The sequence below is a fragment of the Maniola hyperantus genome, chromosome 21 (assembly GCF_902806685.2).
Source record: "Maniola hyperantus chromosome 21, iAphHyp1.2, whole genome shotgun sequence".
Classification (NCBI taxonomy): Eukaryota; Metazoa; Arthropoda; class Insecta; order Lepidoptera; family Nymphalidae; genus Maniola; species Maniola hyperantus.
In genome coordinates this window covers 8447202-8460091 of record NC_048556.1, presented here as the reverse complement: position 1 = coordinate 8460091, position 12890 = coordinate 8447202, and the positions used below count along the sequence as shown (strand labels likewise).

General features: G+C 38.7%; 1 protein-coding gene across 11 annotated transcripts in view; it reads right to left on the bottom strand.

Annotated features, from left to right (window-relative positions):
* The window catches only part of pyd (zonula occludens-like protein polychaetoid), a 119674-nt gene that overhangs the window by 85600 nt on the left and 21184 nt on the right, over positions 1-12890 (bottom strand). For 8 of the 11 annotated variants that reach the window (XR_011237986.1, XM_034979943.2, XM_069505773.1 and 5 more), the window contains exon 2: positions 10778-10832. Coding sequence is in view for 7 of the 11 variants with exons in the window: in XM_034979943.2 (XP_034835834.1) it covers positions 10778-10832 (55 nt within the window). In the remaining 4 variants the exon portion in view is untranslated. Of the gene's footprint in view, positions 1-1355; positions 1678-10777; positions 10833-12890 lie in introns of those variants that run through there. The other 3 variants (XM_069505771.1, XM_069505776.1, XM_069505772.1) reach the window with 2 other exon arrangements.

The following is a 12890-nucleotide window of genomic DNA, read 5'->3' as shown; positions in this document are numbered from 1 at the left end:
GGAGGAAGTCGCGGAGATAAGCTAGTAAGTTATAATTATAAGTATCAGTATCCTGAAAAAGAAATCAATTAGCTAATGCATTAGAAATCTTTTTCTGTAGATCCTAAACCTACATAAACAAACTTTCTGACAGGTTGTTTACATTATTTAGAAGTTCCATTTATCAACTTGTTAGTTGTTACCTACTAAATTTATCTTGCACAGGATAAAGAAGTGAAAAGGTTTTCCCAAAAACTTCAAACAAATAAGCTTCTAAGTTTTATCCTAAGGCGGCTTAGATAATTCAGTCATATTGTCAGAAGGGATGAAGAACTGCTAAGAAAAAACCGGTCAAGTGCGAGTCGGACTCGCACACGAAGGGCTCCGTACCATCGTACAAGAAATAACACTTTAAATTTCATGGTGGCCAGTTCCTATTATTTGTTACTAGCTGATGCCCGCGATTTCGTACGCGTGGATTTAGGTTTTTAAAATTCCTGTGGGAACTCTTAAATTTTCCGGGATAAAAAGTAGCCTATGTCCTTCCCCGGGTTGCAAGCTACCTCTGTACCAAATTTCGTCAAAATCGGTTGAATGGTTGAGCCGTGAAAAGCTAGCAGACAGACAGACAGACAGACAGACAGACAGACAGACAGACAGACACACTTTAGCATTTATAACATTAGTATGGATTTATTATAGCGGCAATAGAAAATTGTGTGAAAATTTCAACTCTCTATCTATTACGGTTCACGAGATAATTACAGTCCACTCTGTAATGTTAAATTACTGACCACTTCTGAGAGGATACCCGTCCTTAGTAGTGAGCCGGCGGCATCATGATGATGATGACGATCCGTTTGAGCGCTACGATGCCACAGACAGACACATAGATATTCAGATACGCACGTTTTTGTAACACCGCATCCGATTCGGTTTTTGTGTGACTATCCGCGAGAGCTAAAATTCCTATAAATTATAGAACACAGTTAGCTCAATAGGAACTAACAATTAACTAATGTGCATTCGTCTGTCTGCGAATTTAATAATTTAGCAATTAGCATCCTTCCCCCAGGTCAACGTATTAACTCTAAATATAGTCGAAACTTATTTCCATTTTAGGTGTAACATTAACGTAGTCTAAACAAAAGCTTTTATAGTTTAGCTTCATTCACTTTTAATTTCATCGTTTAAATAGTTCTATGAAAGTTTTCGGGAAATCCTGGTTTGCATTTAATTAAATTTAAATTTAAGAATTAAAATTTTTTTTTTGTTAATTACTACACCTTGATTTCATTTACTTTAGGTAATTCCAAAAGAAGCATTTTTTTATTCTTATTTCTATATTTTTTTTAGATCTAGGAAGCAAATCAAACCCATTTGCGAACACTCGTTTTCATTCACTTTTAATTTGGCATTCCATTTATTACACTGCGAAACATTTTTGCAAATTGATTGCGGTATACAGACATCGCACTGAAATCGTTCACTCACTGTTTACACTTTCGATTTTCAAATGAACCACGAAAACGAGTGATTGAACTTCACGACATTTTATTGAATCACGTCACAAAACTTTTTTGAAATTGGAGCAAGGCAGGGATTCAAATTTTGAATTTTCATGTCGAATTCGGTGTTCGAAGTTCGAATGCGTCAGTCAACGCGGGTCGACGCGTCACTCTACTAGCGTCGACTGGGCGCCGTTTCGGACGTCTGCCAAAGAATCCATGACTGAAAAGTTATATTTATATAGATAGGTAGTACTTACGGAGCTTTCAGAAGGTTAATCCCGAAAATTACTTATTTATGTGAATAATTTGGGACTGTTAACCCAGTTTTATAGCAGCGCATAACAGTCAAATTGACCTATTAACGTTTTTATTTTTCTTTTGAGACAACAAGCGTCTGTTATCTACTCTACGTCGTGGTGTAGACACGTAGACACAAATCTCTATTTACTTTATTGATGTGTTTTATGGTTTGCCCAAATAGATACTTTCAAAACTAAGTAAATAGAGATAATGCATCCAAAATGGTGCAATTCATTCAATCTGTAAGCTACACAAAACCTCTCTTCGTTGGACAGTTGTATTATTGTACTTTGCGTCTTAATCCTATCTTCAATTATTATCGACCTAGCCTAGAATTTCTAGTTTTAAAATGTAGTACTAGAATCTAGAACAACCAGAATTATCAGAGGCTGGCCTGGGGCAAAAGAATCCCTACTATTTGACGACCTCCGTGGCGCAGTGGTAAGTGCTGTTGTCTTGTTAGTGGGAGGTCCCGGGTTCGATTCCTGGCAGGAATTTGGAATTTTATAATTTCTGGTCTGGTGGGAGACTTCGGCCGTGACTAGTTACCACCTTACCGGCAAAGCCGTGCCGCCAAGCGATTTAGCGTTCCGGTACAATGCCGTGTAGAAACCAAAGGGGCATGGGTTTACTAAAAAACTACCCTACCCCTTCCAGGTTAGCCCGATTCCATCTTAGACTGCATCCTCACTTACCACCAGGTGAGATTGCGGTCATGGGCTAACTTGTATCTAAATTAGTACAACATTCAATCGAGTGCGGTATTTCTTGCTTACTAGAATTTTTCAAACTAACTGAAGTCTGAAAACTAGCATGTTTAATTACCAAGGATTAAGTACCACTCTATTCTTCTACTCGACCTCGGACTCTTGCCGATTAAAAGTCCACGGTATCACCACGCATCGCCTGGTGCCCTGGTGGCTAGGCTACGGGATCAGACTACTTCTGGCTGACAGCCACCGGCATCCACCGTCCTTCCGAGGACCAATGAGACGTGTCCCTGCACGACGTCAGTCGCACACCAGGAACACAAAGGTGCACCTCCCAATTCGAGGACTCTATTTTCCTATCGGGTATAGATTCCTGGTACCCACCACTCGGCCCTTCTCAAGGGGACAGGCGGCGATCATGACCGAAGCGGCACGACGTCTTACGACGGATGGAATGAGAGTCCGTGTCGTAACCTCTCTCCGTTTCATCGCTTCTTTCTGCAACATCGCCTCCTCGCAGAAGAACTCTACCGCCTTCCAAGACCTATCGCTGTCCACCATGGCTTTGACACTGGCAGGGAGGGGTTGCCTCACCATCTCGCCACGAGCGTATCGCGTGGCTCCGCCCACGTTGGGCATCCTGCCAGAACGTGCCCGTGTCCACAGAGCTGCTATACTCATGGCACTCGTCACTGGGCTCTCTATCCACAATCCTGCATTGATGCCGTGCCTTGAAAGGATCTGCATAAGATGAAAGAGAATGCTCCATACCCCCTGTACAGTTGGATGTAAACTCTGAACCCATTGCTGAAGAACGGGCCCTGATCACCGCCACGTTCGAGTGACGTACTTCTACTCCTAGCACAATCGGAAAATATTGACTTTGCCTAGTTTTCTTAAAAAAAATTAGCGCAGTATAGATTTTTTGAGGTCATTCGATAAAGTTTTACAAGTTGGCAAATATACAAATCCGAAATTCTCATTTCATCACGAGCCAAAAACAAAAATTCGTTGAAGTTTCAAATCGGAAATTCATGAGTAAGATGAGATAATTCTTAAACGTTTTTTTCGTCAAACCCATATTTCCATTTTCTTAAAATAAACACGGTCTAATGAAAAACAGTATGAAAGTGAAACATGGAATTAATGTTTGTTTTGGCATACAAAGCTATTCATATCTGTCTCTACTAAAGTCTACTATTCTTGCCACTTTGATACTTTGGAAGGGGTTCTAACTGCTAACCCTGAGTAAACAAGTCTGAGATAGAATCTCGTATAAAGGCCTACCAGATACGCGCGGCAACTGCACGACATGACAATCACAATTCACACGGAAAGTGCGCGTATGCGTGTACGATTTGTAATAGAAGGACATGTATTGGAGGATCCAGGCTTTGATCCCTGGCACGTACGTACCTACTTATACATCTAAATTTTCATAGTTATGTGCGTTTTAACTTTTAAGCAATTAAAATATCACTTGCTTTAATGGTGAAGGAAATCATCGCGAGAGATTTATTCATAATGTTCTCAAACTTGTGTGAAATCTATCAATCCACATGGCTCACGTACAGTGGCGTGCATAGGGTTTAAAGCCAGGGTAAGCAGTAGTTAGGTAAGCCAGTCAAAGAATAATGAGCATTGAGCAACTTCAACCGAGTTAACTATTTCTTGGGTAAGCAGCGCTTTTATGCCTCTATGAGTTGCACGCCACTGCTCAACACGTAGTGGTGGGCTATGGGCCAAACCCTTCACATTCTGAGAGAAAATCCTTGCTCAGTAGTGAGCCGGCGAAGGGTTGATGATGATGTAGGTAAACATTGCAAATACATGGGTAGCCGGTAGGCAATGCCTTCTTGCCCCTATGAAGAATACACCACTTCTACCTTTTTATTTCACCATGATAAAAAAAAACTAAAAGGAACTCACCTTCAATGCAAAGTTTGAACTGCAGAGTGCAAACTTACTAAATCGAGATTGAACAGATCATAAAAGTTTTTACTACTGCATTCAGCACCAATCATCGCATTTTGAACTTTATTACTGAGAAATAAGGTATTAAATCCTAATGGTTTGAACTATACAGTTTGGATGCGGTTTTTTTACACTTGGATGTAGGTAGGTTTAGGTACCCGTGGATCGGTTTTCCGCTTCGCTCGTCATGAATTTTGGACGACTGTTTGACCTAGATCTGACATAGGTTACCTAAATCACTATGTCTGACTATGTGACTTGATTGAACTATTTTCACAGTTACGCACTCCGCACTCATCTATACTTCTAAAAAACCGGCCAAGTGCGACCCAGACTCGCGCACTGAGTGTTCCGTACTACAAGCGTATTTTTCGATATTTTGCACGATAAATCAAAAACTATTATGCATAAAAATCTGTACAGGTAAAGCACTTTCATATTATGATATCCCACTTAACTTTCAATCTTTGAAAGTTAAAAATAGTAATTATTTGTTCATGAACACATTTTAATTTTTTTTTGTGATGTTTAACACAAATTCATGGTTTTCGGATGTTTCCCTTCACGTGTGCTATAAGAGACCTACACTACCTGCCAAATTTTATTTCATGTGTCTATGTCAACGGGAAGGTCCCTTTTTTCCTTTTGAGGTACGGAACTATAAAAACTGGACAGTGTTCGAACCCATTCAATGTTTTCATTAGATATGTCGTAACTACAATAGCTTGATAAATAAAATATATGTAGATAGGTAACCAGAATAAAATCTAAATATTTATAAAAGGAAAAGGTGACTGACTGACTGATCTATCAACGCAAGCTCAAACTACTGGACGGATCGGCCTGAAAAATTGGTATGCAGAATGCAGATAGCTATTATTATGACGTAGACATCCGCTAACAAAGGATTTTTGAAAATACAACCTCTAAGGGGGTAAAACACGGGTTTGAAATTTTTGTAGTCCACGCGAACGAAGTTGCGAGCATAAGCTAGTAGATTAAATAATCAGTCAGATAAAGTTTAGTGACCCTACTAACCTAAGTGCCCTCCCTTCCGGTCACCGGATATGGCGGTTACATTTATGATTTAATACACTTTATGGCTTTCTGGTTTAATATGCTTAATGCACGATAGGATTAAATAAATAGGTGAACGAAACTCAAGCTTAAAGAAAGGCAGGTTGTACCATAGAGTAGGTAAGTTTTTTAGGGTCCGTACCTCAAAAGGAAAAAGGAACCCTCTGGCACAGAATATATAATAGTACTGACGTCCTCTGGTCTGTCTGGTCTGTCAAGAAACCTACATGGTACTTCCCGTTGACCTAGAACCATGAAATTTGGCAGGTAGGTAGATCTTATAGCAGACATTAGGGGAAAAATCTAAAACTGTGAATTTGTGGTTACATTACAAAAAAAAAATTAAAATGTGTTCATGAACAAATAATTAGTATTTTCAACTTTTAAAGTAAGACTACTGGCATAGGCAGCAAGCGAACCGTAGCTTACCTCGGGCGCGATCCCAGGAGACGCGGGTTCGAATCCTGCTGGTCCGCAATTCTTGATATGTATTTAAAATGATTCAGAACCTAATAAAAAGCTTTTAAAAAAGTGACCACATAACTTTTCATCCAACTCAGTGTGGCGGTTACCACAATAGAAACTAGATGGCGCTGTTCAATCGATGACGTAGTCCCGAACAAATGTACCGCCGATAGCAATCGCACTAACGGAGTTTTCTGCAATCTGGACTATATATAGAAGTTTCAAGACATAACCGTCGGCCCAGCTGGCGCTACCGAGCACAACCAACCGCTCGGTGGGAGATCTCCCCTTTGGTACGGTCGAGCCTGCACACCGCTCCCGTACATTGGTGAGCCCGACGTGATCAAGAATGGTCGCACACCTCAACAACCGACGAAATCAAGAGTGGTCGCACACTACAACAGCCGACGTTGATCAAGAGTGATCGCACACTAGAACAGCCGACGTCATCGAAGATCAACCGCACACCACCGCACTGCGCACATAACGTGATCAAGGGTGATCGCATACACCGCAACACCTTTGGATCACACACCGCAAGCCCGACGTCTCCTCCAACTCCAAGTCTACAAGCAGCAACAACAAGCACATCGAGGCCTGTAAGACGGATGTAGCCACAGCTTCGGGGCACAATGGCCCTGCACTCCATCACCAGCTACAAGCGTCCTGGTCTACCGCTTCTCTGGTTGGTTAGCAGCCATTGCCCTTCCTTCACACGCCTTCACGCTACAACGCCACCTCTCTTCACTGCTTCACACTACGCGTTCGTCTCGGAGGGGAGTGATGTGGCGGTTACCACAATAGAAACTAGATGGCGCTGTTCAATCGATGACGTAGTCCCGAACAAATGTACCGCCGATAGCAATCGCACTAACGGAGTTTTCTGCAATCTGGACTATATATAGAAGTTTCAAGACATAACCGTCGGCCCAGCTGGCGCTACCGAGCACAACCAACCGCTCGGTGGGAGATCTCCCCTTTGGTACGGTCGAGCCTGCACACCGCTCCCGTACACTCAGAAGGTAAAGCCAAGCTAGTTACATAATTATAACCTGGGCAATTCTTTACCCAAGTTGCTCGGGTTGCTAATAAAGAATTCCATTTAAATCCGTCCACACAAAAGGCCCAAGGACCCAGACAATAACATTTTCCACGTGTAATTCATAACCCTGCGGGTTGACGACCTTATAAAAGCAGCGAGCTTAAACGACTGCACGACTATTAGATAAATGATGAATTCACATGCATTTTAAGGCAGCCTGATGCATAACTTTGTAATATGAAAAGTCCGTAGGCGGTAGAATGATGAGTCTCAACTCTCAGTTCTCAAATGTAAATTTTAGAGACAAAATTCAAACTCAAACCCACTGAGTCCCTTTTGTCTATTTCATAATCAAAAGTAGGGTTTCAATTTGCTGTCCTGTTATTACTGTTTTGGTAGCTGTACACGTTTCTTAATTCAGCGAGCAGGCAGGTTTTATAAGTCTAATCTAAATAATATATAAAAGGAAAAGGTGACTGACTGACTGACTGATCTATTAACGCGCAGCTCAAACTACTGGACGGATCGGGCTGGGGATAGCTATTATGACGTAGGCATCCGCTAAGAAAGGATTTTTGAAAATTCAACCCCTAAGGGGGTGAAATTTGTGCAGTCCACGCGGACGAAGTCGCGAGCTTAAGCTAGTCAAGTATATACTAGAAATACCTAGTGAAGAGCTTTATGTGTAATACTCATACTTTCAGAACATGTAGGTAAGTAGTTCCTAATCGCAGCAAAAATATTAACCTTTAAAGTTTAAACATAACATACATTCTAAACTTCAGTTCTTAGTGCTCTAATACCTTTATACCGTTAGAAAACCTGCTGTATATAGAGATAAGAATCAAAATCGCCTGCATCCAAATCCATTACGCTATCAGATCGCATTTATTTTATCAACAAGAGCGCACGTGCGGCAACTGAGATCAGATGTTATATAATCAAGCGGTGGTTAATCGCTGCAGTTTATATAATGAAAAGACGGTGTAAAAGATGAAGCGATGCAGCGCTTTATGATACAAAGAACAGCTGCGCCGCAGTGCAGGGTCACTTTCATACGGTACGGAGTACGGAGTATGGAGTGTGTTCGGAAGGTAATTTAATACTTACTGCAATTTATCCAGAGCTTTTAAGAGCATTTCCTGTATTACGGTTATAGCTGGTACCTAACTGAATAAAATCTATCATACATAAACGTCTAAAAAACTTGCCTACTTATACTACCTAATTATATCATTTCTTTTTTAAGGTACGAGTATACTATACCTATCTATCGTCTTTGTAGCGATTTCGATGTCTTGATAACTCTTATTTTCTTCTTATTCTAGCTAATTTAGTTAACTACTTTTCGATTATATTTGAAAAAGCCTATCTCGTAGTCATAAGACAAATGGGTTGTTAGTTGTTACATGTTGGATACCTCTTCTTTTATTTCGAGATATATGCAGGTTTGATGAGGTTAGATTGAAGAACTGAATAAAGTCTATCATACATAAACATCTGATTAACTTGCCTACTTATACTACCTAATTATATCATTTCTTTTTTAAGGTACGAGTATACAGTATACTATACCTATCTATCGTCTTTGTAGCGATTTCGATGTCTTGATAACTCTTATTTTCTTCTTATTCTAGCTAATTTAGTTAACTACTTATTCGATTATATTTGAAAAAGCCTATCTCGTAGTCATAAGACAAATGGGTTGTTGGTTGTTACATGTTGGATACCTCTTCTTTTATTTTGAGATATATGCAGGTTTGATGAGGTTAGATTTTATAGACGTCTTACAGCCGCACTCAAAGTCCCTTAATCGTTACTTAAGGCATTCCTTATCCACACTAATAAATGCCTTAAGTAACGATTAAGCTACTCTGAGTGCGGTAGTAAGTCCATAATCTATAATAGTACACTAATTATGTAATTCAATTTTTCTACATAGCATCTGAAAGTATAACTCTACCAATTAGAAGCTAATGAAATTCTCGAATTGGACGGATTGTGTGGGTGCCAAGTTTGAAAAGACAAAAAAAATCGTCCTAATGATTCATCGTTAATTTAAGCGGATCTTTTGTTCGGTTCAAGCATTCGTCACATTGATTTACCACTAACCCATTCCCGCCTCAACACTGACTCGATCGTTTGATTTTATTTAGTTTTGTACGCTTGTCTGGCGCCCTTTACTGTTTCCATGGCGCTAACTTTAGATAAGCTTTAAGTTTCAAATGAAGCGATAAGTAAATGTAAATAATTATATAAAAGGATAAAAATATATTAAAAAACCGACTTCCAAAACCACTACAAAGTAAAAATTTACTTTTGTTTCTACACGTGTAATATTGAAGTCGGGGCGAGCTTTGTGCTTTGATTTCTAGTTTCTGTTATTATGCCGCCGCTTGAATAACTCCATGTTGTAATCTAATGGGAGCACTGCCGAAGGGAGTTGTTGTATTTCTTTATCATTTAGTAGATCATCATTCATCAACATCCTGTAGCCCTACAACCTTTTGTGAGTCCTGAGTTCTGACCTCTACGATTTTTCTTGATTGTTGCAGCGAACCGTCGACTCTCTTCTTCAATTTATCGGTCATATTATCTTCTTCCACACATTCCAGCCAACATTTTTATCTAGTGGGTAGGTACTAAGTCGGTTTTATATTAATTGTATAGGATCATTAATTAATTAAGACAAAAGACAGCGTAAATGTCGACGTTTTCAATTCAAGCGGCGGCGAAACAATACTATATGAGTCTATACAACTTGACAAATTGATGTTACGCCCATGTACCAAGTCCATGACATAATCCCGTACTTAGAATAAAACCACTAACTACCACGTATAAATACAATAGGTATAGGTATGTATAAATTATTACCATTGCCTCGACGGTAACCTTTTGGTTTCAATCATCTTCCTTTATCTATGGTTTCAATCAAAATATTACCAGTTAATATCTATCTACAAAAGAGGTGGTTCCGAGGTGCAGCGTCTTTTTGGCAACAAATTAAACTGAGCTTTATTTATTTTAACATACGGTTGAAATTAGTAAATGAAAACAAAACACCGTCGTTTTTGTGTCCTAGTTTGGTTTCATACTAAAATCACGCTGCGCTTCACTTTCACTCTATCAGTCCACCTGCCAGCGTTGTATTTACTTTTTGGGTAGTTTTTATTTGTTCAGAGCGAAAGCCTCCACTGTCCGTTCATCCGTCCGTCTATCCGTCCAAAGTGGGCTGTATCTATTGCCGCTATAACAGCAAATAATAAAAATTTCAAAATGACCACCATGAAAAAAAAAGTGTTGTATGATGGTACGGAACCCTTCGTTTGCGAGTCCGACACGCACTTGATCGGATTTTTTTCATTTGTGTGCATTTCCGTGTTTTCTAACGCTTTAGTTTTACAGAATTCAGAATGGCGTATAGACCTATTAGTTTTAGTCATTAGGTCATCACGGCTTTGTAGATAATAATGTCAACGCTTCCTCTTCACGGTGAGGGATTAAAACAATGCCTCTTTGATACCTATATAATGCCTTTATACAACTAAACGGCGATTTAATGTTACGCCCATGACATAATCCTGTTCAATAGCGCATGGCCTTAGACCCAAATATGTAATCACGATGGCTTTATCCTATCTGCATGCCTTTTAGCCCGATCCGTCCAGTAGTTTGAGCTGTGCAAATATTATGCGTAAGTAAATCCCAATACTCACCTATTTAGATTATTATGATTCATCACCATGTTTTCTTTGGTATTGCTGGTGTATCCTGAAACAAAAAAGTATTTGTTAAAATTGTTGTTTACGTTGCTTTGAATGGCTTAGATTTTGAAAGAGAGACATCATCGGTAGGAAGGCTAATTCCGAACCAGTGCAGTGGCTGTACTACTCGTATGTATTCGGACTGAGAGGCAGTGGTAGATTCACGTTACGATTCACAGAAAAACTTTTGAATAAAACTTCTAAAAATTTCTTTTCTATTATGTTCTCAATCTAGGTACCTATAGCTATTATAATCTTAAAGCAGTCTGAAGCACAAGTTTTTTTTATTTTTTGATTTCAGGGTAAGCATTTTCGGTTCATACTTGATCCTAATTACTGGCAGATCTGAATACAAAATAAGCAATGAGTTATTACCTAGCTAGGATATAAAGGAATACCATACAAAAAACTTATTAAATGACCCTAAATAAATGATCCAATAGCCTCGAACAATTAAGTATTGCATTATTGGCATTCAAAATGTCCTCTGTTATAATACGCATAAATGTCACTTCATACCAATTCATTGCTTATAAATAAATCTTCAGGATAACATTAGCGCAGTTTTGATTTTTATTGCCCCTTTAAAAGGACAAAACGGTTAACGTAATTGGCCTTTTAGCAGCTACCGTCTAATATGGAGGCGGGCAATGTTTATTACTGACAATCAGATATTTTTTTAAATAAGGTATACACATTGTGATGGTTCTCGATAGGTAATTACTTCCTTATGTGGAAGACTATTCTAAGTTAAAACCCTTAGAACCCTATATTTTCCATGCTTCTCAAATATTTGTTTATTCAAGATTTTTTAAGTCATGGGCTATAATAACTTTTTATCGGGGCAAATCAAAGAATTATTATAGGATTTTTAATAAGCCTGATATAGATTCACGCGGAAGAAGTTGCGGGCATCATTTGTGGTACACAGAGATAGCTTGCCTCTTACAAAATGCAAAATTTTGCACAGGAAAATAAATCGCACAATACATAGGTACAAGCAATTATTTTTGAATCATACTTCTTGTACGTGGATAATCGTTATAATAATTGCATTTTGGCCAAAAACCTTGTAATACTTCAAGTTTCCAAATAAAATCGGTTTGTTAAGAACAGGTTCATTTGTCCATAGCTTATCTGTCACCGTTTTGCTTGAACGTGATATCGCATAATCGGCTTTTACTTCAAGCTCGCTAAATTACCGTTGCCTGCCGTAAGTTAGTTATGAATTTAAAGTAACCTGAGCTGATGCCCGCGACTTCGTACGCGTGGATTTAGTTTTTTTTTAAATCCCGTGAGAACTCTGATTTCCCGGGATAAAAGGTAGCCTATGTCAATCTCCAGGTCTTTATATCCATTACCCATGCAAAAAATTACGTCTATCCGTTGCACCGTTGCAACGTGATTGAAGGAGAAACCAACAAACCAACAAGCAAACACACTTTCGCATTTATAATATGGGTAGGTAGGTACTGATTGAAGTGTAAACCTGCATTCGCTTGTCATTTACAATAATAAATGTTGTTTAATTATCCTGCTCATGACATGTACTACTTACACAGTTGAAGAAAAGATTAATCATATCGCAGGTTGTATGACGCATCATATTAATTTTTCCCAGATTTAAGAAGAGTAAGCTTTCAGTTAAAGTTGTTTTCGTATCAAAATACTTTGAATAATTGCTAAAATTGAGTATGTACAGTTTCTTCGTCATTTTGTCCTTTATAAAGGACAATAACTAATCTTGAAGTACAACATGGCGAACACGAGACGATTTATGACATCGCGACGTAAACAAAATTGTTTACACTTTTACACAATACATCGTAAACGTGATATAAGTACATAAATTAATACGAGAGCACAGACGGACAAAGGGTATTTTGGACTTTGGAGTTTCTTATTTTCAGTTCGGAGCAATAATACATACGTCTTACCATATTTGGAATTTGATTTCCATTTGGTTTCTTAACAATCAAACATTCCCAATGTAACTTAATTTATTACTACTATGTAACTACAATTTTGGTACATGAAAAATAAAAATAAAATAAAAAAAAATCAA